Here is a 25,092-nt window from a genome sequence, read left to right on the forward strand (position 1 = left end):
CCGATGTCTCGCTCGTGACTGTGATGTACGTTCCTTCAGGTATAACCACAGAAGACATAATGCAGACAGTATCCATGATGCCATTGATGCTTTCACGGCCCGTACTTATAGACATTATACTGAATAGGGCTTATGCCGTGTCAAGAAAATAAGCTATACATTATCAGTATCTGTGAGTACTGAACCAAGCAGAAATGAGAAAAAAATCCTTGCTGTACATTTAAAGTGCGAAATCGTCAAACCCATCACTAAGTCGAACTTAATCATGAGAACCGTAGAAGAGGAAGGTTTGATACTAGCAAATACAGTAGAGACAATACACGACACTTACGGATTTCGCCTTGCTGAAATGGGAGGCAATTCGACGATGGCGCTCCTAGTGACTTGTCCTGAACAAATCGCGCTAAATTCAAATATCAATGGAAATGTATATACGGAAATGGATAAATAAATTACGTCTAGAAAGAAAGTGGTATTGAGATATTAACTTCGAAGTTGCTAAAGCAATTAAGGATAAATGAATGAAGAATTATTTAAAAGGTTATTATTCAAAGACTGAAATTAGACATATAAACAAGGTGTGAAATGGACTGCTGTGAAATGGCTTGATCTTTCATTTATGCATTACTTTTTTAGCTTTAGCATACCTGCCTGAAATCTTATGGTTGGATTTGTCTTTTTTCCTCATTTAAAAATAATGTATCATCACATTAAGACATTTGTCAATAAAAATATCGGCACATTCCTTACACATATGATGCAATATGATGCAATGAATTAACATTTAATAGCTGGACAATTTTCCTTTTAACATGAAGCCTACTAACAGAAAGAAAATCTATAAAATCCCGGCTTTAATCTGAGAAGAGGAATAAAAGAAAGAAAAGTTTGAAAATGTTGTCGATAGTGATGCTTTGAGGAATATTTACGTACAATTAGAGTAAGAATGTAACATACCCTTGGCTGTATAGTCGACGATTTTTAAAGTCGCTGGCCTGGAAATGATCTGAACAGATCTTATAATTCTTATACAAGCGTAACGTCCCTTCTTTCTTGTACACTTTATCCAAATCGCTTCTGTGACATTTCAAAACCCACAGATCACACCTACAACAACACATCGGTATTGAAGGTTAACTGCTGCACTATACAATAAAATATGCGTATTATATTTTAAGCCCGTTAAAACATGGGTCGAGCAGGTCAGAAGATTATGAAGTACTATAAAAATCTCTGTCACTGGAAGAGGGAACCTGAAGAACGAGCGCGCATTTTTCTCTACTTCGTAATTACTGCAGCCAAACACAGCACATACCTTTCCCCTCATGTTGAGAGGAGATATCAAGGAATGACACACGCTACTATTTAATTATGTCAACTCACTGAAAACGCATAAATAACACCAAAAACTTCACACAAAAATACACGTGCTCTTATGACAGAATCAGTACCGTTCGGGTCTATCTGCTAGAGTGTGCTCCAATAGCTGTCCCTCGATATCTCGCTCAGTGTCGTGTATTGTCTCTACTGTATTTGATACTAGTGAAGAGGAAAGAAATACAAACGTGCATAACACATGTTGATAATTATTGTGTGTAGTTGATGGTCTTGCAGGAACTAAGACGATCAGGGTCAGTGTATCTTCTCAAAGACGATAGAATAGAATAGATTCTGCCCGAAGTCCAGAGAATAAAACTGTCACCACAGATTATTTATCTTCAAACAACGACATTTGTCTTCAAAGGATCCAATCGCCACAGAAGGTATAGTCTTTGTGTATTTAGACAAGGAGAACGTGTACGTGGAACGTATCATATAATTCGTTGTTGGATGTTGGCTACTCTGTTGTGTTTGAGTGGATAGTAAATATGGCGCTGGGTGGCAGTTCGGCGTTTTCAGAAGACGGTAGATATTTTTGTTGTTATGGCCAAGATGGAAAATTAAAAATTTGGGAAACTGGAACAGGGATATTAAAACAAGAGTATACTCCAAACCTGCACTTAACATCTCCTTGTACTTGCTTGACATGGATGAGAATATCACGGACGGTAAGCCATGTGCCTCTCCATGTGGCTGTTAGTAGTTGTTTACACTGTGATCACCTAATTTTGTCATGATATTTATTGTACGCGGTGAAAGTGTTTCTTCATGCTATTGTGTATAATTATTTGTTGTATGACACTATTCGTGACAGCGTTCATTTTACAAACACTGTGATTTGTGTGTCAAGATAATATCTGTCCATGAGAATGTTTTCCCTTCTTCGTTGCAGTCTCACTAGTTTACATGCCTTTTTCATCTTACTTCAGTTCTGTTACTTTTATTTCGCATTTCTCTGTGGGGCAAACCTATTGTATTTCTAGACTTCGTCTCTAAATTGAACTACAAGTGGAGATTGGTGGACCTTGATAGTAAATTAATATTCTTTGAATATTTTATCTGTACTGATGACAAAACTTAACCGGCTACGTGGATAAATGGTTAACGTGCGACCTTTGATCACAGGGGTCCCGGGTTCGATTCCCAGCAGTGTCGGGTTTTTTAACCCTAATTGGTTAATTCCGCTGGCAAGGGGGTATATGTTGTCTTCATCATCATGACGCGCAGGTCGCGTACGGGTGCCACTTGGCAAGCCGAATTTGTCCTCAGACACTCCTGGTGGATAGGGTAGAGATTTGCATTATGGAAGGACGAAGATGCATTATGTGTTGAAACTTCATGTAGGCTATGCGTTGAAATTCCTAAGGGGGCTATTATCCTTCCTTTGGAGTGTATAATGTTTATTCTCAATTCTTAAAAAATGATTGAATTTCGTTGTACATGGGCATATTTGTTTGCCTCTCCAGTGAATGACGTCGAGGCCTACATACATATTCATAGTAGATGGGAACATGATATTTTCCCATTGATCTGTGCATGATTTTGCAATAAGAAAGCAATTTTTGCAGTTTATTTTGCAAATTTACCTCCCCCTTTGCTTGAATTTCATTTCCGTCATTTTCTAAAATTAAGTAACCTGTTCATAAAAAGTTTCTTTTATGTGCATTATTTATGTGAAGATAGATACAGAAATAGAAACAATTTCCTATCGGCGATCCCGTTAACTGAAAATAAAAGAGCATCACCGGCCCCCGAGATTCCTTATACAGCAAGCGGAGTGAGTGAAGTGCCTACACTAGGGCTATGCCGTAAATTACTCTTATCACCCCATGTGGCCATGACTTTGACCTTGTATGGCCATATCATTAAGGGATTTCCTAGAATATTAAAACTAGCAGGTATTACAAGTTTAAAATTTATCATATTAATTTTTTATGTAATATTCCCCTGCCCAGCTACTCGTTCCTGCCACCCGGCTGCCGAAAATTTCTGGGGAGAACACTGTAATTAATAGAGGCCATGGGTCTTGTCACTTGCTGGACCTAAGTTCCTAAGCTGGCAGTGCTGTGACATGCGATCCATGCCATGTTGAATTCCTAACCTCTCTTTTGCACCCTTGTTAGTAAAGTTTTGCCTAAGGCCCTATTCAACCTTGCATAATTGATCCTCCCAGGCTACCAGCAATACGTATGAACCAATCGTAACATATACTTAATATGATGATAGAGGGAATGTATACAAATGTGCAAAGAAAAGTTTACTTCATTAGTATTAGCCACTGGCAAAAATTCAGAACAACTTGCATTTTACAGCGCATGCATCTAGGCGTGATTGCACTGTCATTTGTTTCTCTCTCGCTCCCGTCTCGCGAAGGGCTTGATCGTCCGGTGGACAGAGTTGCCAACTGTTCATATAAAGAACTAGTCCTAGTGCAGCAGCGCTACTTTTGAAATTATGAATCTCGTGACAAAGTCATTGGTCTGGATTGGTTAGGCCATTGGTCTGGATCAAGCAAAGGGGGTCTGGGTGCGTAAGCCCCCAGGTTAGTAGCGGCCCTAAGCCTCTAGTATCCCGCGTGACACCTCCATTGGTCTGGATTGGTTAGTGTACAGTGTCCTCCCCAGAAATTTTCGTTCTCTGGGTGGCAGGAATGATAGCCGGGCGGGGAATACTACATAAAAAATAATTATGATACAATTTTAACTTTTCCCCCCTCAGGTCATTAACAATATTATTAGACAGGTAAACATTAACTGCAAAAATGAACTATTTTAGTGTTATCATGAAAATGACGTAGCAGAGTAGTTTGAACTTCTAGCATTCTACTGCTCATTCATAATCACTCGGTTACCATGGAGAGCTAGACGGGTTTGTTACGTCCCGCGGAATTGAGTGCCCGCATGCGATTCTACGCTAATCCAGACACCGCTCGTGCACGACACAACGTGATAAGCTGAACTCCGATGTAACTCGCACAATTATGCTGAAAATAATGAAGATTTTTCATTTAAATAAACAGTTTACACTAGCAACACTCTCCACTATCATTTCATTTCATCTGCCAGTCATTAATCATTGCCCCAGAGGAGTGCGACAGGCTTCGGCAGTCAGCACAATTCCTATCCTTGCCGCAAGATGGGGCTTCATTCATTTCATCCCTGACCCGGTCACTGACTGGGAAACAGGTTGTAGGTTTTCAGTGACTGAAATAGGCCTGTGTAGTAATATCACGCAAACTGAGTGAGTTAGGAGCGCGGAGCTGTGAGCTTGCATTTGGGAAATAGTGGGTTCAAACCACACTGTCGGCAGCACTGAAGATGGTTTCCGTTGTTTACCATTTTCACACCAGGTAAATGCTGGGGCTGTACCTTAATTAAGGCCATGGCCGCTTTCTTTCCACTCCTAGCACTTTCCTAACCCATTGTCGCCATAAGAACTATCTGCGTCGGTGCGACATAAAGCAACTTGAAATATTCTGTAACTAGCAGATATCTAGGTTATGATAGCTGAGCGGTCAGTGAAAATGGCTGGGCCCATTAGAAAGGTCCTAGGGAGAACACTGGTGTAGGTTAGTGACAAAGCCATTGGTCTGGGTCAAGCAAAGGGGGTCTGGAGGCTTAAGCCCCCAGGTTAGAAGCTGCCCTAGGCCTCTAGTATCCTGCGTGACACCTCCTTTGGTCTGGATTTGTTCTGGTAGGTTGGTGACAAAGCCAGTGGTGTGGATTGGTTAGACCATTGGTCTGGGTCAAGCAAAGGGGGCCTGGGGACGTAAGCCCCCAGATTAGAAGCGGCCCTAGGCCTCTAGTATCCCGCGTGACACCTCTGTTGGTCTGGGCAGGTGTGTATTTCTTGTGCGCGGATTGGTAACAGAATTAATTTTACTTCATTACTGGGGGTGACGTCATATCCCATTGTGTCTCAGCCAATGGAAATGCTGGTATGTAGTTAGGCGATGGACTATGGCGCGTGATAAATTCTATTCGGTTATAAATGTGAAATTACTTCTGGGGGACGGCGGGTGGGTTCTTAACTGTCACAGTGAACACATCTCTCCTCTACAAGGTATTCCACTTAAGATTTCCAACATATTACATCCTTATCATGCTATGAAAGTAATGTAAGTCTTACTAAATTTCTACCGGAGGTCTAGTCACCTCCTCTATCTTGACATCCTTGTAACCAACATAATGCGGACTAAATACTTCTGCCTTGTGTAAAGCCCCTTGTTCACTATCAGCAAGGATGAGGTCCACCTATTCAAGACTCCTCTTGTTCATTAATCCCTCAGCGCTGACCTCTATACGTGGTATAGACCCTCTTTTCTTCCGTAGCCGCCAACCTCTATACGTCGTATAGACCCATACATGGTTTCACATTTACGACTATAGCGCGAAGAGTTTTGTAGTTATTGATATGCAAATTGTTTTGTTTCCAAGAAGACATTTTCATGTTTATCAGTGTTGTAAATAAGAACTGAAAATCTTTATAATGTAGTTGTTTTTGCAAGGTTAATTATTTGTCAAGTAAGTCTAAGCACTAATTTCTGCTTTTTTTAAAAAGTCTGTTTGCTTCATTCTTTCCCACAGAAGAAAATAAAGAAATGATGATCTGAGAAGTTTGTCTTTTCGCGTGATATTATTTGCTCTATTTGTACATTGGGAGTGCGGTTTATTTATTATATTTGTCTTTATTTCTCAGCTCGTAATATTTTCGTAACTCTCCACGAGCGCTCTGTGTAGGCATCAGCAAGTACTGCTTTCAGTCATACGATACGAGAGCCAGTTGTTCATGGTATATATCTCGCTTGACAGACTATGTCTCGACCTTTCATCTGAAATATGCATCGAGTTGGTTTGTTTTGCATACAGTAAGTGTTATTCCCCTCATTCAGTTTCGTCCTGCTGCTTTCGGTCTCGCTGCAGCTTTATCAGTCCGTGTGGCGCGCCGCGCTCAGCCGTGGTTTGACTGACAGTAACGTGCTTGGAATATTGTATAATTCAGATGAACGTTTAGTCGGAAGTAGTAGTGAGATTATTACCAGCACTGATAATGAAATAGATGATGTGGCAGTGGTAAATGATGAGAGTGACTGAGGAAACAGTACTTGGAAATTTCGTGTAGGAGACTATAGATAATTATACAGGTCAAAGGGAAGTTTCCAACAGTGAATTATGATTCCTAAATTCTCTAATAACATTCACACATGTCACAGAGACAAATATTGAGCAATTAGGGGTACCTTATCGAGCAGCTGGTGAAAGGTTTATTTACAAAATACGCTTGCTCGGGCGGGGAAAGAAATATTCAAGGCCGGCGCGCATCAGATAATACAGTTCCAAGGTTGCAGAAAAGACATTTTATCAGGAAATTAGCACCGAAGAGTGAGAAATCCAAACCTCAGAGACGTATCATGTGTTAAAAACACGACGAAAAGAAGACATCAGTGTACTGCTGCCAGGAGTGTAACTTGGGTCCCTGTCTCGAAGAGTGCTTCGAACTCTATCACTCGGAACTAAATTACTAAGGACATGTGAAACAATTATGTAATTATCTGCACGTACTTAGTTCTGTCGTAAGGAATTCCAAATTCCGTGAATATCGGGCCACTCTTATACTTGTAGTAACGTTGTAAGTGAATCAATGTATTTCAGTCGTGCGTAGTTGAAATCTCATCCGGCCGCGGGGTAGGAAGCTCTTTAAATGGCTGCGGCGCTGAGGGGTTAATGATTCTTGGAATGTCCTTCTCGGAACCTGTTTCTGTATTGAAATACCTGTATTACTCGCAAAACTTTTAGTGGTACTTCTTTGTACAGTGGTGAGGAGTAAGAAAGGAGCTAGCCTGGTTCTGGTAATACTGCCAATTGAATCGAAATGAAATGTGAATTGAATCAATAGTATGATTGATCGATAGGAATTTTCTAAACTTTTATTATCTTAAGCCAACAACTGTGTCACACACACATTATATAACATTATATAGCATTTCTCGATGCAAATCTTGTTCCTAGCATGAATTCTATATTTTGGCTTTGCTGTGTAAACAACAGTACTAGTACATAAAGTGTACGCCAGATGGCTCACGGCGATTCATAGTTTGTGTTCAAAGGTTGCCAATACGAATCTCGAAGATTGCTGAGGTCTACCGATTCAGCACGAGGGAGTCCAGGTATAACTAAAAGTTTCGCAAGTATTACATACCCTTGCATTTTTTACTAAAATTCATACGACTGCCAATTAAGCTTGCCATCACGACCTTAGCCGACTTCTTCACTAGATTCAATTTCATAGCAAGTTCCTTACTTCCACAACCATACATTCCACAAAAATAGTTTGGAATGTCAAGGATGCAATGCAATTATAAATGTACAGAATTTTGTTTATTGTATTACGCACACACGCAACCTGGAAACGTAAACTTCTACGAACCCAAATGTATTTCTTCCAGTGTCTAATGCAAAGAAACAGGAATAATGAAAAGGTTACAATTTGCCTTAGTACTGTGTATGACCACCTTTGGCATTGTTCAGGTCCTTGATATGCTGTGGCATGCTTGCTATCAGTACAACTCTAATGGGGTCTGGGAGTGTCTGTAGAGGTTATGTGGATCAAAAACAGCCATTTTCGATGTGTCCCATGCATGCTCAATGGAGTTTATGTCTGGTGAATTACCTGGCCAATTCATATGGTTGATACCCACCTCTCTTATGAAATTCCTCACTGATGCACCTTGATAAGAGTGAGCATTGCCTTTGGCGAAAATTAATTCAGGGTTCTTAATTGGTCGAAGTATTTCATTGGTATACAGCTGGACAGTTAACGTCCCTGGAATTTGAAAGGCGTACAGTGGCTATGCATAACCCCAACCCGAAACATTACACCACAACCTCAAAATGCTGCACCTTTTGAACATTTTGCTATATTGCACTGCATTATTTTCGACTCCGCACTCTTTGTCGTTTTGTATCTGACGTAAGTGATATCTGTGTCTCATCTGTAAACATGACATAAGGCCATTCATTCAATCCCCAACTAACCCACGCAAGCATTGGCCAGGCTCTCAGCTCAAATGATGAGACATTCATACACCGCGTTGAGTCATATGTCCTAGCTTATATTTTGATCTCCTCTACAAGGTTTTCCTTTTCTTGTGAACTTCTATGAATAGAACAGTAATGTGGCTTGTTTAGAGCTCTCCTTCCAAGAACTTGTACTATTATATATTGCCCAGGTGCAGGCTCTGAAAGCACAAATTTTTCATCGGGTGTCAGTCACTCCTGGCCATGGCTCCGGGTGTAGTGAATGCTGTTGCTGAGTTAATTGAAAGTGTTTTAGACAGCGATTCGGAGGACAGCGAAGGTGATTATGATAATATTGAAGAAGAGACTTTATATGCATGTGACAGTTTCTCTGATGCGGGTGACTGAGAAATCATACCTAAATTCCCACGTGCGAAAGCCAAATTTAGTCACTGGGTGTGGGTTAGTAATAGTGATAACCACTTAATTTTTCATCACTTTACACGCTCTTCAGGGCTGACAGGAGAACTGAGAGAGAAATATCTAGATAATCCTGTATCGGAGTTGTCTGTGTTTTTGAAGTTTATGGACCCGTTGTTTTCCCATGTTGCTTAAGAAACAGGTATTTACACAATAGAACAATGATCAGACCAACAAAAAAAAAGAAAAAAAAAAAAAAAGCAATGGACGATGACATGGTTGACACTGATGAGGATTAAATTAAGGCCTACTTTGCCCCCTGCATTCTGATGTCATCTAATCGTATAATCTAACAATAATTTACTCTTTTTATCTCCAGAAGTTCAAACCCATTAAAATGTTGGCCTATATTTTTTCTTTCCAGACCTTGTCACTTGAATTTTATCAGATTGAAAGCTTCAGTATTCTTCATTTGACGAATTAAGAACTGACAATGTTCTGTTGTCCCACCTCTGAAGCCACAGCTTAACTTCTCCCTTATTCCGTACATTGAAGCTATGTCAAACTTCAATCAATATTAATTAGAGGATAATGCTATGAGGTCAGTTTTAACATGTAAAAGATTTTTGTAAGAAAGTGATGGACAGTGTTACAGGAAAACAGTGTTTATTGATTTTAGTGTTTTTTTTAAAAACATTCTTGAAGAGACATGGGCTCATCAACTTTAAAACATTGGACAGTAACATTTCTGTATTTTAATTAGATAAAATAATTTTTGAGACGCTACGGCTGAAGAAGTCTTAAGTAAAAGACGAAACATGTAGCAAATTATGTATAAAATATTTTAAGACTAAGTGTATTCTCACTTGTAAAGTGAAGTGTATTGATTAAGTGGATCATTAAACCTAATATTAGTTCTTGATTAAGCTGTATCATACGGACCTATATAATGAAATTTGTAAATTGCAACAGTGAATTGAAATTCGCGGGGATGAGTCGAATTGAACACAGAATGCTCTATCACCCTAGGCTAAATAGATATGCTGTTGTCGCTTAAATGCACAGTTATCACCCTCGAACATTCAAGTGTTGTCCAGACCAAAGGTCTTCTCCACCCTTACCCTAACCTATCCAGATCAGTTGTTCTGTTTACCCCCACCCTAGAGGTCTAACTCCGCTTTGCGGCTAATCTAACCTGGGGGCTTACAGAGCCAGACCCCGTTTCCTTACCCCAAATCACTGGTGTTGTTCACCCCTACCCTAACCTGTCCAGGCCAATGGTCTTGTCCAGGTATCGTGGTTCTAACCTGGAGGATTACGCCCCACCGAGCTCGATAGCTGCAGTCGTTTAAGTGCGGCCAGTATCCAGTATTCGGGAAATAGTAGGTTCGAACCCCACTGTCGGCAGTCTTGAAAATGGTTTTCCGTGGTTTCCCATTTTCACACCAGGCAAATGCTGGGGCTGTACCTTAATTAAGGCCACGGACGCTTCCTTCCCACTCCTAGCCCTCTCCTGTCCCATCGTTGCCATAAGACCTATCTGTGTCTGTGCGACGTAAAGCAACTAGGAAAAAAAAAAAAAGAAGATTATGCCCCAGACCTCCTTGGCTTCCCCCCAAATCACTGGTCTAGTAAACTCCTACCCTAACTAATTCTTAACTAGAGAGGTTGGCAGCCTTGTTGACCACCCCAACCACATCCCTTGTGAGAAGCAAACAAATGACAGTCCCTCCGCACGGAGCCGAGGCACATATTTTATGCCTGCAAAGTTTAAAAATATGAGTGTCCAAAGTTTGACCCTTGAGTGGTGTAACTTTGAACATGCCTTTGTTTTACACTGCTGACAGTAGTTGTACATGCTTAGTCAAATAATAAGGCAACCTGCATCAAATAATAACTATCACTTCATATTCTCACATATATATTTTATCATTTTTCACCGGGCAAGTTGGCCGTGCGGTTAGGGGTGCGCAGCTGTGTACTTTCATCTGGGATATAGTAGGTTCGAACCCCACTGTCGGCAGCCCTGAAGATGGTTTTTCATGGTTTCCCATTTTCACACCAGGCAAATGCTAGGGCTGTACCTTAATTAAGGCCACGGCAGCTTCCTTCGCACTCCTAGGCCTTTCCTATCCCATAGTCGCCATAAGACCTATCTGTGTCGGTACGACGTAAAGCAAATGGCGAAAAAAAAAAATCCTTTCTCTACATGAGCTCACAACTGACATTTACTTGTGGATGTTAATAAAACCAACAATTGTCCCTTGTTTTACAAAAATTCTGATTTCAGCCATCTACCAAATGGGATTTATAAAATCTAAAACGAGATGTGTCTTTTGTACCAACTTTGGTGGTGTCTGATAAAATATACAAAACTTCCTTAACCAAAATTTTACATGTGTTTTTGCAATTTTTAACAAGTGTCCTCTGCTGCTGAAATTGATTTGAGGCCTGTAACCTCCAATTCTTGGGTAGAAATCATTTTGTTCGCAGCATATGCATGTCTATATATCTCCTTTCTTCTGGGAAAGACAGTTATGATAAAAGTTCCGTCTCTTATAGCTTCCCCAAACGGTGATGTGACACCTTCAGTAACTGTCTCCGTTGTTTCTTCCGAGATTAAGATCAATGATGGCCTGCATGGTTTAGTAAGGTGCGTAGAAAAGATGAATGCTAAGTCAGTAATTTGATTCAAAAAACAAATGCACGTTGGTGGGACTTTCAAATTACTGTACGAATGTCCAAAGTTACCCCCTCTGACGGTACAGTTTCATTTGTTGTTGTTTGAGTCATCAGTCCATAGACTGGTGTGATGCAGCCCTCCATGCCACCCTATCCTGTGCTAACCTTTTCATTTCTACGTAACTATTGCATCCTACGTCTGCTCTAATCTGCTTGTCATATTCATACCTTGGCCTACCCCTACCGTTCTTACCCCCTACACTTCCTTCAAAAACCAACTGAACAAGTCCTGGGTGTCTTAAGATTTGTCCTATCATTCTAACTCTTCTTCTCGTCAAATTTAGCCAAATTGATCTCCTCTCACCAATTCGATTCAGTATCTCTTCATTCGTGATTCGATCTATCCACCTCACCTTCAGCATTCTTCTGTAACACCACATTTCAAAAGCTTCTATTCTCTTTCTTTCTGAGCCAGTTATTGTCCATGTTTCACTTCCATACAATGCCACGCTCCACACGAACGTCTTCAAAAACATCTTTCTAATTCCGATATCAATGTTTGAAGTGAGCAGATTTCTTTTCTTAAGAAAGCTCTTCCTTGCTTGTGCTAGTCTGCATTTTATGTCGTCCTTACTTCTGCCATCGTTAGTTATTTTACTACCCAAGTAACAATATTCATCTACTTCCTTTAAGACTTCATTTCCTAATCTAATATTTCCCGCATCACCTGCCTTCGTTCGACTGCACTCCGTTACTTTTGTTTTGGACTTATTTATTTTCATCTTGTACTCCTTACCCAAGACTTCATCCATACCATTCAGCAACTTCTCGAGATCTTCTGCAGTCTCAGATAAAATAACAGTATCATCGGCAAATCTCAGGGTTTTGATTTCTTCTCCTTGGACTGTGATTCCCTTTCCAAATTTCTCTTTGATTTCCCTTACTGCCTGTTCTATGTAAACATTGAAAAGGAGAGGGGACAAACTGCAGCCTTGCCTCACTCCTTTCTGGATTGCTGCTTCTTTTTCAAAGCCCTCGATTCTTATCACTGCAGACTGATTTTTATACAGATTGTAGATAATTCTTCGTTCTCGGTATCTGATCCCCATCATCTTCAGAATCATAAATAGCTTGGTCCAATCAACATTATCGAATGCCCTTTCTAGATCTACGAATGCCATGTACGTGGGCTTGTCCTTCTTGATTCGATCCTCTAAGATCAGACGTAAAGTCAGGATTGCTTCACGTGTTCCTACATTTCTTCTGAAGCCAAATTGATCTTCTTCCAACTCAGCTTCAACTTGTTTTTCCATTCTTCTGTAAATAATACGTGTTAAAATTTTGCAGGCATGAGATACTAAACTAATGGTGCGGTAGTTTTCACACCTGTCAGCACCAGCTTTCTTGGGAATAGGTATAACAACATTCTTCTGAAAATCGGATGGGATTTCTCCTGTCTCATACATCTTGCACACTAAATGAAATAACCTTACCATGCTGGTTTCTCCTAAGGCAGTCAGTAATTCAGAGGGAATGTCATCAATTCCAGGTGCCTTGTTCCTATTTAGGTCACTCACAGCTCTGTCAAACTCTGACCTCAAAATTGGGTCTCCCATTTCATCAGCATCAACAGCCTCTTCATGTTCCAGAACCAAATTATCTACATCTTTACCTTGATACAACTGTTGGATATGCTCCTGCCATCTTTCTGCTTTGTCTTCTTTCCCTAGAAGTGGTTTTCCATCTGAGCTCTTAATATTCATACACCTAGATTTCTTTTCTCCAAAGGTTTCCTTGATTTTCCTGTATGCAGCATCTACCTTTCCCAGGACTATACAGCCTTCGACATCCTTGCACTTCTCCTTCAGCCATTCTTCCTTAGCTATCTTGCACTTTCCATCCACTTGATTCTTTAATCGCCTGTATTCTTTTCTGCCCTCTTCATTTCTAGCATTCTTGTATTTTCGTCGTTCATCAATCAGGCCTAGTATCTCCTGAGTTATCCACTGATTCTTAGTTGATCTTTTCTTCCTTCCTAACATTTCTTCAGCAGCCCTACTGACTTCATTTTTCATGACTCTCCACTCTTCCTCTATAGTCTTTCCTTCAGCCTTTTCATTTAATCCTTGTGCAACATGTTCCTTGAAACAATCCCTCACACTCTTTTCTTTCAACTTGTCTAGATCCCATCTTTTTGCATTCTTTCCTTTCTTCAATTTCTTCAACTTCAGACGGCATTTCATGACCAACAAGTTGTGGTCAGAGTCCACGTCTGCTCCTGGGAAAGTTTTGCAATCCAACACCTGGTTTCTGAATCTCTGCCTAATCATAATGAAGTCTATTTGATACCTTCAAGTGTCTCCAGGTCTCGTCCACGTATACAGCCGTCGTTTGTGGCGTTTGAACCAAGTATTGGCAAGGACTAAATTATGATCAGTGCAGAATTCAACCAGCCGACTTCCTCTTTCGTTCCTTTGTCCCAATCCAAATTCTCCTACTGTACTACCTTCTCTTCCTTGGCCTACCACTGCATTCCAGTCTCCCATCACAATTAGATTCTCGTCACCTTTTACATATTGTATTAAATCTTCTATCTCCTCATATATTCTTTCGATTTCTTCATCATCCGCTGAACTAGTAGGCATATAGACCTGCACTATTGTGGTGGGCATTGGTTTGGTGTCTATCTTGACGACAATAATTCTTTCACTATGCTGGTCGTAGTAGCTTACCCGCTGCCCTATTTTCTTATTCATTATTAAACCAACTCCTGCATTTCCTCTGTCAGATTCCCTATCTGTTGTTTTCCTAGCCTTTTCTTAAATGATTGCAAAGAAATTGGAAATTTATTGAACATCTCCCTTGGTAAGTTATTCCAATCTAACTCCCCTTCCTATAAAAGAATATTTGCTCCAATTTGCCTTCTTGAATTCCAACTTTATCTTCATATTGTGATCTTTCCTACTTTTAAAGACACCACTCAAACTTATTCGTCTACTGATGTCATTCCACACTATCTCTCCACTTACAGCTCGGAACATACCACTTACAAAGACCTACAGTAATTGAAAATCTTCCACCTTTTTGATAGTTATTATACAAGACGTAAAGCAGCTTCAAACGTAGCTCCTCCAGGTTCACGGTAGAATTGGAGTTTAACAACAATAAGAAATTGAGACGAAGCTCCCTTCTCAATCAGTGAACGGCAATCAGCTTCAAAGTTCCGCATTAAATTCAATTTAAGACACATTAAGTAAGCTCAAAATAAATAACAGCCAACCTGGAAGGAGTGAAAGAAGTGAACATTCAACAGTATTTAGAATGGTGTCAAGGAGTCATACAGTTTTAAAAACCTTTTAACTGGAAGACAAACAGATATTTTTTAGTGTAACAGAGTTTGAACTTTTAACAACAACTATTCAAATGAATAGATATAGTTTTTTAAGTAAGCTAATTATGTTTTCGTCCTGTCTCATTTCACCAACCCATTAACCACCCCATTGTTTTAATATTTTAAATTCAGTTTATATTCAAATAGTTTTTAAGAGGAACAGGGTACTGAAAATGATATACTCAAAAACTCAGTGCTTCACATAAGCTATACAACAGCTGAAGATGTTCTCAAATAAGAACAAAACATGTACTGTTTATAATTAATTAATTTGCTAAAAAGTAAATAAAAAGTATCAAAAAGGTGGAAGATTTTCAATTATTGTAAGTCTCTATGATTAGAATTTGATACAGAAAATGAAGCTGATTACTTGCAAACATACCACTTATGATATAGATGTTGATTCCCATAGGGAACCTGAAATATTTGTTCCGAATGAATAAATTTATAATACCAGTATATTTGGTCCGTTATTGGACATTATAAATTTTCCTGCTAACTCATTCCTAGTTGTCAGCGTTTCACCCCAGTGTGCCTAGTTGGGCCCATCAGCTGGCAAATAGCACACCGACCAAAACGCATGGCTAGTCTATACCGTGGAGGCCATTGAGTAGGCTACTTGAAGCCACCGGCAGTGCCAATGAACTGTGAGAGACTCCAAGTAGCCTACGCAAAATTACCATCAACCTGGACCCCGGTGGATAGATGGTGTGGAATGAAATTAGTATTGAATGATCTTGAAAGGAGTTTATAAAAGTTGGAAAGATCATAATATGAAGATAAAGATGGAATTAAAAGGGACGGATGGGGGCAAATAGTTGTTTATAAGAGGAGGAATTGTAATTTATCAAGAGAGATGTTCAATACATTTCCAACTTCTTTGAAATCATGTAAGAAAAGACTTAGTGATAAAACTGATAGGGTACCTGCCTTGTAGGCAGCAGCCTTAAATGGAGATCAGTGATGATTGAACAATGACTTGGACCAGAGTACAGTTATGGGGCAAATGAAGATTCACTAACAATATTAATTTACATTATACTTGCATACTGTAACAGTACATAAGGTGATGTCCTATACATGTAACACTTGCTGCCATTAGCTCCTAGCTAAGCATTTAAACTTAAACCATTTTAATGATTTTGTTCTGTTTAACAGATAAATTTTAATTCTTTCCATTCTCTTACTACAGACATAATAAACTACTACTTCTTCCGTCACCTTTGTTGCGGGATATCCTGTGTTGGGCAGTAGTTCATTGACCTTCATTTTGTCCTCTCCTTCCACTAGTCTTCTTTGTATTCGTTTTTCTCCTCCGTCTGTATATATTGCGTCCAGTTTTGCTGTTCTCTCGAATGTAGGTGCATGTAAGTTCAGTTTGTCATGGAGGGGAAAGGTGGAAATAATAATTGTGTAGTAAGAAAGTGTTTGATCTATGCATCTAAATAAAAATGTTGATTTTACAGGCTTCTCCAAAGAAAAAACGAAAATTAAAGACAGAGGAAGATATGGATGTAATTGCATTGGGGACTGCATCTGGGAATATCCTTTTGTATTCTGTGGCTACAGGCAGCATTTTAACGCAGTTAGAAGACAGTCAAAGCTCAACAGTGGATCATCTTACGTGGAGCCGGGGTTGCAATTTGTTCAGTTGTGGAAATGGACACATTGTGGAGTGGAGTGTTGGAGACAAAAATATTCGAAGGTAAGAAAGAATCACACGTAAGACTTAGGAGTGGCGATTGATAATTTTTCTTGTAATTCGTTCAGTGATACCATTTTCCCCTATTCTTCAGACTCCTGAACAGCTGTCTAAATATTTTCCTCTTCTTGCTTCTTCCCTTTTGCCTCAGGGCTTGTACAGACTTGCTCAGATAATGAGTGCAATTTGGAAAAATGACTCTCCTGTTGGAAGCAGACGTGGTTTGGTGAGAGTGAGATGTACTTCTTTACTTCCTATGTTATTCAGAGGTGTGTTTATAATTTCATTTGGGTGAAAATATTGTTCACAGACCTGCTGCAAATAATCCGTATTATGACAGTTATGCATGGCAGATTTTCATGATTATGTTAGCTACCGTATTAACTCGCATATCAGACGCACCCATATTATTTGACCGAATATTCCCATAAATTTGTGCGCTGATTAAGAGCTGCACATCCAATTCGTGGGCGTGTCACAAGAATGCACGTCTGTAGTAACAAACGGACAGGGCCACTGCTGCGCACAGTTTGAGCTCAACCATTGTTAGTAAATAATTGTCATGGGGAAAGTTAACAGTTAAGTTAAAAGTGGTAAAAATTGCAGAAGATAATAATAACAGAGCAGCGGGTCATGAGTTTAATGTTCATGAAAAACAAGTGAGGAATTGGAAGTGGCATTTTGTGGCCCAAAACAGCAAGTTCCGGGGTGTAAGAATGTAAGAACACATCTTTATTTAAAGTTCCATCTCGTAGCTAGCCTTGCGAAACTCTTCTGTGCACTACCTCATCCAGAATAGCCACTCTCAGAGGCAAATGAGAAAAAAATACTGGAATCTCCCCAATAGTGTCAAAGAACAATCGCACTTCTTTGCTGTGGCTAGCAGCCTAGGCCAGAATTAAATTCTATTGATGGGTGTAACAATACACAAAGTAAGCAAATGGGTAGTCTTGCCTTACAATTGTTTGTACTCCGGAGTGTCGGCCGCTCATAACATTGTGTTGTCCAACTAATTCAGTGAGGACCTGTTTTATTACAATCGGTAGAGTTTGTGGTTTATAGCATTTAAAAATCAGAAATTTAGCATTTTGATTTTCAAATTTAGCGTTTTGTAGCATCTAAACTTCTCAAATTTAGCGTTTTGTACCAAATTGGTTAAAAATAGGCATAATTTGCTAAATTGCACACACAACAGTTGGGAGTAAAATCATACTGTTTAATCACACATTGCTCGTCATGCAGTTTTGAATTCACTATGGAAAATAAGACAAACATCAACATAAGACTGCAAGAAGTATTGACGAACACACAGGAATATGCTTATTTTCAAATTTACAAACACAATTTCAAAGTGAAAAATACTATTCTGAACGTATTTATTTATCACAGTACAACACACCTACAAGGAAGAGGAATTTCAATGATGATTTAAGTACAACATGCCAATTGTTTAAAAGGTGTCCTTCATTTGAGACCGCCTATCAGTTACAATTATGTTGTACTTGCTAAAAAACTCTACATCGACACTGTTCGTAGAGGCCCAAATGCACAGAAGTGCTGCCAAGGCAAAGGAAGGATGCAAAACATTTTTTTCTTCAAGTTTTTTGTTGCAGAGTCGGCACATCAATATAGGCCATCTGTATCCTTACATAATAATGTCCCGATTTGTGACTTTTGGCGTGCTGTTTGATCGTCACTTCGCTTCTACCCATGGCTAACAGACAATAAGATAAATCGCTACCGTACTTTTCAACAGAACTACTACTCAACACCAATGTCAAGAATAACCGACTAAGATCAAGGGTCAGCACACACAGAGAATGAACGTGGTGCTTGAAAGTGTATTTGCTGTTTGATTGACTGGTCTTTGCTGTGCTCTTTAGCCAGTGAAAGAAATTCCACACATTGAATGATTTAACCCTTTGGCCTGTCATTACTTGTGAAAGGAAATATTCCCTTACATACTATTTATTTTTTCGTCACTTTAACATAAATTTGTTTAATCACATAGGCTACATAAGAATACACAAAGCAAAGTGAGCTTTTAGCTCGTCTATAGTAACAGGAAACCAATGTTTTTGTTCGTAAGTATTACTGGTTTCAAGGGAAGCAGATAAATTAGCAAGAAATGTAGAGGCATAGGCTTTGGTTTCCTTAGTAACGTGATCCCAGAACTGTGGGGTTAGAAATTCATTCCCTAAGTCCATTTCTTTCGGATTATTACCCAACCCCCTCCTCACTACAGAGTGAATTTCAAATACTGGTTTACGTGTTACAGAAAGAGGCTTATTGTCAACAAGCATAATTCCAAGTATCATTTTACTAGACTTCTCAACGGGCGAGTTGGCCGTGCGGTTAGGAGCGCGCAGCTGTGAGCTCGCATCCGGGAGATAGTGGGTTCGAACCCCACTGTCGGCAGCCCTGAAGATGATTTTCCATGGTTTCCCATTTTTACACCAGGCAAGTGCTGGGACTGTACTGTAATTAAGGCCACGGCCGCTTCCTTCCCATTCCTAGGCCTTTCCTGTCCCATCGTCACCGTAAGACCTATCTGTGTCGGTGAGACGTAAAGCAACTAGCAAAAAAAGAGAGAAAAAAAAAAGGAAAACTAGACTTCTCACTCGCTCTTGTTGCATTCTGGTTTTGTCACGTAGTTTCAATTGGCACTATCATCTTGGAATTGAAATCGGAATCACTTTCATTTGAAGAAGAAGGAGAAGTATTTTCACTCTCCAGAGAATATTTTCCACTTTCAACATCACTGTTTTCAAACCAGTTACGAATAAACTCATCCATTTTACAAGTAACTATTCTCATTTTGGTTCCGTATTGAAGTTGACGTATGTCTCAAGTATTATTACAATATTATAAGTCCACCTGTTCAATACAATACAATATGATCCACTATTTCATATGGTCAAATATTTTTTTTATACATAATACATAAAAGTCAAAGGTACATGTTTCACCCTCCTTACGGGCATCATCAGCCTATATCAATCTTAAAAATAATACATATACTTATAAATTATAGGTTAAAATGTTGAAAAATGATTTCGTAAAACATTATACAATGACATCTAAAACAACAGTAATGCACCAAAGTATATTAAAAGAGAGTGAATTAACAGTTTTGAAGATTAAAACGTGATTAAACATGAAATTTTGAGAGTTTAAAACTAAAATGGATCCATATTTTTATAATATCATTAAGACTGTGATGGCCTTGAGTATAAACACAATCATCAAAGGGGGATGTTTCTTCAATTCCCAAGTTGAATCCAAGGTGGTAAAATCACTGTCAGTTATTTAAAACGCAAGTGTGAATGTAATAAACAAGTTAAAATGTATATGTTTGGGATATCTGAAAGTCGAGAAGAAAATGGAACTTCTGTAGAGGCGTTGCTTATGATAAAACGTATGTCAAAGCTAGCGGAGTTCGGAAATTATGTGGTAGTCGAATGGATCTAAAAGATAGTCAAGTTGATGTTATAATTCCATTGAAACATTTGTTGGAAGAAATGTTCAGGATTTTTCGTACGGAGCGTATTAAGTACGTCAGGAACAACCTTACTTAATACGCTCCGTATGAAAAATCCTGAACATTTCTTCCAACAAATGTTTCAACGGAATTATAACATCAACTTGACTATCTTTTAGATCCATTCGACTACCACATAATTTCCGAACTCCGCTAGCTTTGACATACGTTTTATCATAAGCAACGCCTCTACAGAAGTTCCATTTTCTTCTCGACTTTCAGATATCCCAAACATATACATTTTAACTTGTTTATTACATTCACACTTCCGTTTTAAATAACTGACTGTGATTTTACCACCTTGGATTCAACTTGGAAATTGAAGAAACATCCCCCTTTGATGATTGCGTTTATACTCAAGGCCATCACAGTCTTAATGATATTATAAAAATATGGATCCATTTTAGTTTTAAACTCTCAAAATTTCATGTTTAATCACGTTTTAATCTTCAAACTGTTAATTCACTCTCTTTTAACATACTTTGGTGCATTATCGTTATTTTAGATGTCATTGTATAATGTTTTACGAAATCATTTTTCAACATTTTAACCTATAATTTATAAGTATATGTATTATTTTTAAGATTGATATAGGCTGATGATGCCCGTAAGGAGGGTGAAACATGTACCTTTGACTTTTATGTATTATGTATATAAAAAAATATTTGACCCTATGAAATAGTGGATCATATTGTATTGTATTGAACAGGTGGACTTATAATATTGTAATAATACTTGAGACATAAACTCATCCATGCCGCCGTGATTGTTTACAACGAGCGGCAAAATGAGGTGCTTTTTATTTTCCGTATTTCAGCTCAGAGTTACTATTTACACAGAGAAAATAGCTTCAGGTATCATCTGACATCAATCGGTTAGGCTGCAAAACAAAGAGAATAAATCTCTCCGACCAGCTAACTGCGATAATGAACTTATAGATGTTCCGTGCACCATGACGGAAGTGTCCGTCAAAGGATGTTACCGCTTTACGATCGCAATGGGCGCCGTAATAATTATTTCTCCTGAAATAAATAACACCATTTATATCTTATTTTTAAGAGAAATGCATCGTTTTTAAAATATATATGTTTATTTCGTATAAAACTGAGAGTTTCGCGTCTGTTTCGCATAAATTGTATAATTTCGCATTTTATCGCGAATTCGAAATCGCTAAATAAACCTCCCTTACGGGTCATATAAGATGAAGGCACATACACTGACAAAGTTTTGGCATATTTCGCAAATGCTAAAAATCACAAACGCTAACAATCAGCTAATGAGAATGCGTCGTTTCCTGCTGGGTTTAAGAAAGTCCAGAACCTTACAACAGGCTCCCCATTAGTTAATACATATCAAAAGTATAATGACTAACTGACACTTTGAAGACACATCGGATGTTTCATCTGCTATCACGGAGATGAAGTCTGCAGTAGCTATTTCAGCTAAAATATTCTCGTGACACACTTGCAACATGCATTCCAGAATGTCATTTTGAACGTCCTTCGACATACCCTTGAAGACTGAAGCAGTGTTGAAATGACCCCTAACAACGGTGTGCAATGCTGAAGTAAAATTAATGAGTCCTCTGAATACGCCTGGATGGTTTGAATCAAGTGTTTCATCATGACCTCTCAAAGCAAGTTCAAATTCACCACAGAATTTCACGCAGTCAATGATCTTCGAGACACGTACCTATTTTTTCTGACATTATCATTATGTCTCTTAATATTCCGAAAGCGCTACTTAGCTGCTGCCTAATATCCGTTTTCCCCAGAACTGAAAGAACCAAACATGCTTATGTATAATAGATGCTTCGTGCTTTTTGATCTTTTGTGTTAAATGGCTGAGATCCGATACCCCTGTTTTTGTACAATTCGTGTCCTTACCCTTAGCAAAAAGCAAGCACGGGAAACAGAAAATCCTATTAATGGTATCGCAACTACATAGCCAAGTATTCCTCTCGTAAATCTGTGGCTTAAATGTTTTACAAAAATCCTTACCTCTACTAATTTGCTTCTGAATAGCGTTCAGGGAGGGAAGAGGCCTGCCCACCTGCTTTATTCTGCATTTTTTCTTCTATACCAAGTGTTGAAAAGGTATTCTCTAGAAGAAACCGAACGGTATTCATTTCCAGACTGATGAATACACGACACGCATCAAGACACCGCCAAACACTGTGTTGGTAACAAACGTCAGATACAGTAGAGCACTTCACTAAACACAGTCTTGAGTAGATATTCGCTACGGTACTGTTCCGGAGGTGGTTGAACTGATTGGTAAGAAATAAATACTGCTTCAAGAACGTGTTAGGCAGCCTGTTGTTATTTATGTTCTTATATTGACGTATTTTGCTTTAATAAGCACTTCTTACTAATTAAAAGTTTACGATAATTACATATATTTAGGCTACGTATGCCTATTTATGTTATACAAATCCTAGTTATTATTATATTATATTATATTTTGATTCATTGCGGTTAATTACGTCTAAAACGCAAAATCGTGAAATTAAAATTCCTTCAAAACGTACCATATACTGCAAATTTTAACTGCGCGCTTTGAGACAGTACATCGGCTAACTTCGGGCTTGTTCGATGTAGATCGTGTTGAGTGCTGCCAAGAGCTGGTCCTATCACCAGCGATAGTTTAGCTTTATTCTCGGCTTACCCCCTTGCCTTCAGATTGGACAAAAGCAGTAGTTGCACCTATCTATAAGCAAGGGAACAGGAAGGATTGCAACAACTATCGAAGTATCTCATTGATTAGTATACCAAGCAAAGTATTCACTGGCATCTTGGAAGCGAGGGTGCGATCAGTCGTTGAGAGGAAGTTGGATGAAAACCAGTGTGGTTTCAGACCACAGAGAGGCTGCCAGGATCAGATTTTCTGTATGCGCCAGGTAATTGAAAAATGCTACGAGAGGAATAGGCAGTTGTGTTTATGTATCGGATGTAGATAAAGCATATGACAGGGTACCGAGGGAAAAGATGTTCGCCATACTGGGGGACCATGGAATTAAAGGTAGATTATTAAAATCAATCAAAGGTATTTATGTTGACAATTGGGCTTCAGTGAGAATTGATGGTTCTTGGTTCAGGGTACTAACAGGGCTTAGACAAGGCTGTAATCTTTCACCTTTGCTGTTCGTAGTTTACATGGATCATATGCTGAAAGGTATAAAATGGCAGGGAGGGATTCAGTTAGGTGGAAATGTAATAAGCAGACTGGCCTATGCTGATGACTTGGTGTTAATGGCAGATTGTGCCGAAAGCCTGCAGTGTAATATCTTGGAACTTGAAAATAGGTGCAATGAGTATGGTATGAAAATTAGCCTTTTGAAGACTAAATTGATGTCAGTAGGTAAGAAATTCAACAGAATTGAATGTCATATTGGTGATACAAAGCTAGAACAGGTCGATAATTTCAAGTATTTAGGTAGTGTGTTCTCCAAGGATGGTAATATAGTAAGTGAGATTGAATCAAGATGTCGTAAAGCTAATGCAGTGAGCTCGCAGTTGCGATCAACAGTATTCTGTAAGAAGGAAGTCAGCTCCCAGACGAAACTATCTTTACATCGGTCTGTTTTCAGACCAACTTAGCTCTACGGGAGTGAAAGCTGGGTGGACTCAGGATATCTTATTCATAAGTTAGAAGTAACAGACATGAAAGTAGCAAGAATCATTGCTGGTACAAACAGGTGGGAACAATGGCAGGAGGGTACTCGGAATGAGGAGATAATGGCTAATTTAGGAATGAACTCGATGGATGAAGCTGTACGCATAAACCGGCTTCGGTGGTGGGGTCATGTGAGGCGAATGGAGGAGGATAGGTTACCTAGGAGAATAATGGACACTGCTATGGAGGGTAAGAGAAATAGAGGTAGACCAAGACGACGGTGGCTAGACTCTGTTTCTAACGATTTAAAGATAAGAGGTATAGAACTAAATGAGGCCGCAACACTAGTTGCAAATCGAGGATTGTGGCGACGTTTAGTAAATGCACAGAGGCTTGCAGACTGAACGCTGAAAGTCATAACAGTGTATAATGATAATGTATGTATGTACCCCCTTGCCCCACACGTCCCCGCGCCTTGCTCACCCTCCTTGCGTCCTACCGTCGCGCGCCCGCAGTCCAAAAATTTAACCTTTTCGCTGGTTCCGTAGAGCAACCGAGTGTTGATGTCAAAATTATTGCTCCAAGCGCAAATTTACAGATGTAATTAAATAAATATGCACTTGATTAACCATTTTACTAAGAATTATATATTTCTAGAGGGTTCACTGAACATATAGAACGCGCTGCCACTGGTTTCTTGCATAATAACTGAATGAGCAACAGGAACTGACACAAGTTTGTTTTCATTGTGAAGAAGAACACACTTCACTATGCTTGGAGGCATCATTAAAAAGTCTTCGGTGAGTGGGGTCATAATGTGTTACTCCTAGTTTCATCATAACGCCTGGACCGTTGTTGCAGTGAACCAAAGTTGGCTCATCAAAAAAAAAAATAAAAGGGTAGAAATTCTTCTTTGCATTGCCTGTACAAATAGTATGTTGTCCTTAGTGCCAAAATGTTCCTTTCACGGAGTCTAGACCCAGGTACCTTAGCAGATTTCTTCACAAGACCAAGATCTTGACCTTAGTCATTTAACACACTTTGCTCGTAAAGTTTGGGTTCTTTCCCAGTAATTTCTGGTGAGAAATCACAGTCCAAGTTAGCACCGGCCATTTCTGCTTAATCTTCATAAGAGGAACCATCATTTAATTGTTCTGGATGAAATGGTACTGGTACATCAGGGCTACGAGGACCAGGTAGAATTGTGGATGAAATATTGCTTGGATACACAATCTTACTATTGTTCCTGCTATTAAAACCCTTCACACTCACAGAACAGAATAATTAGTGAGAACTATGGTTTATAGGTTTGCGCCACACCATCGGTATTTCAAACGGCAGAGCT

The 25,092-nt window shown here is 39.2% G+C and overlaps 1 protein-coding gene across 1 annotated transcript in view; it reads left to right on the forward strand.

The window, feature by feature from the left end:
- The first annotated feature begins 1,868 nt into the window (after positions 1-1,868).
- Positions 1,869-25,092, forward strand: part of LOC136877619 (WD repeat-containing protein 43) — a 161,308-nt gene continuing 138,084 nt past the window's right edge. The window contains exons 1-2 of the mRNA XM_067151797.2: positions 1,869-2,048; positions 16,356-16,594. Of these exons, the coding sequence (XP_067007898.2) occupies positions 1,869-2,048; positions 16,356-16,594 (419 nt within the window). The remainder of the gene's footprint in view (positions 2,049-16,355; positions 16,595-25,092) is intronic.

Source organism: Anabrus simplex, chromosome 7 (genome assembly GCF_040414725.1).
Source record: "Anabrus simplex isolate iqAnaSimp1 chromosome 7, ASM4041472v1, whole genome shotgun sequence".
Taxonomy (NCBI): domain Eukaryota; kingdom Metazoa; phylum Arthropoda; class Insecta; order Orthoptera; family Tettigoniidae; genus Anabrus; species Anabrus simplex.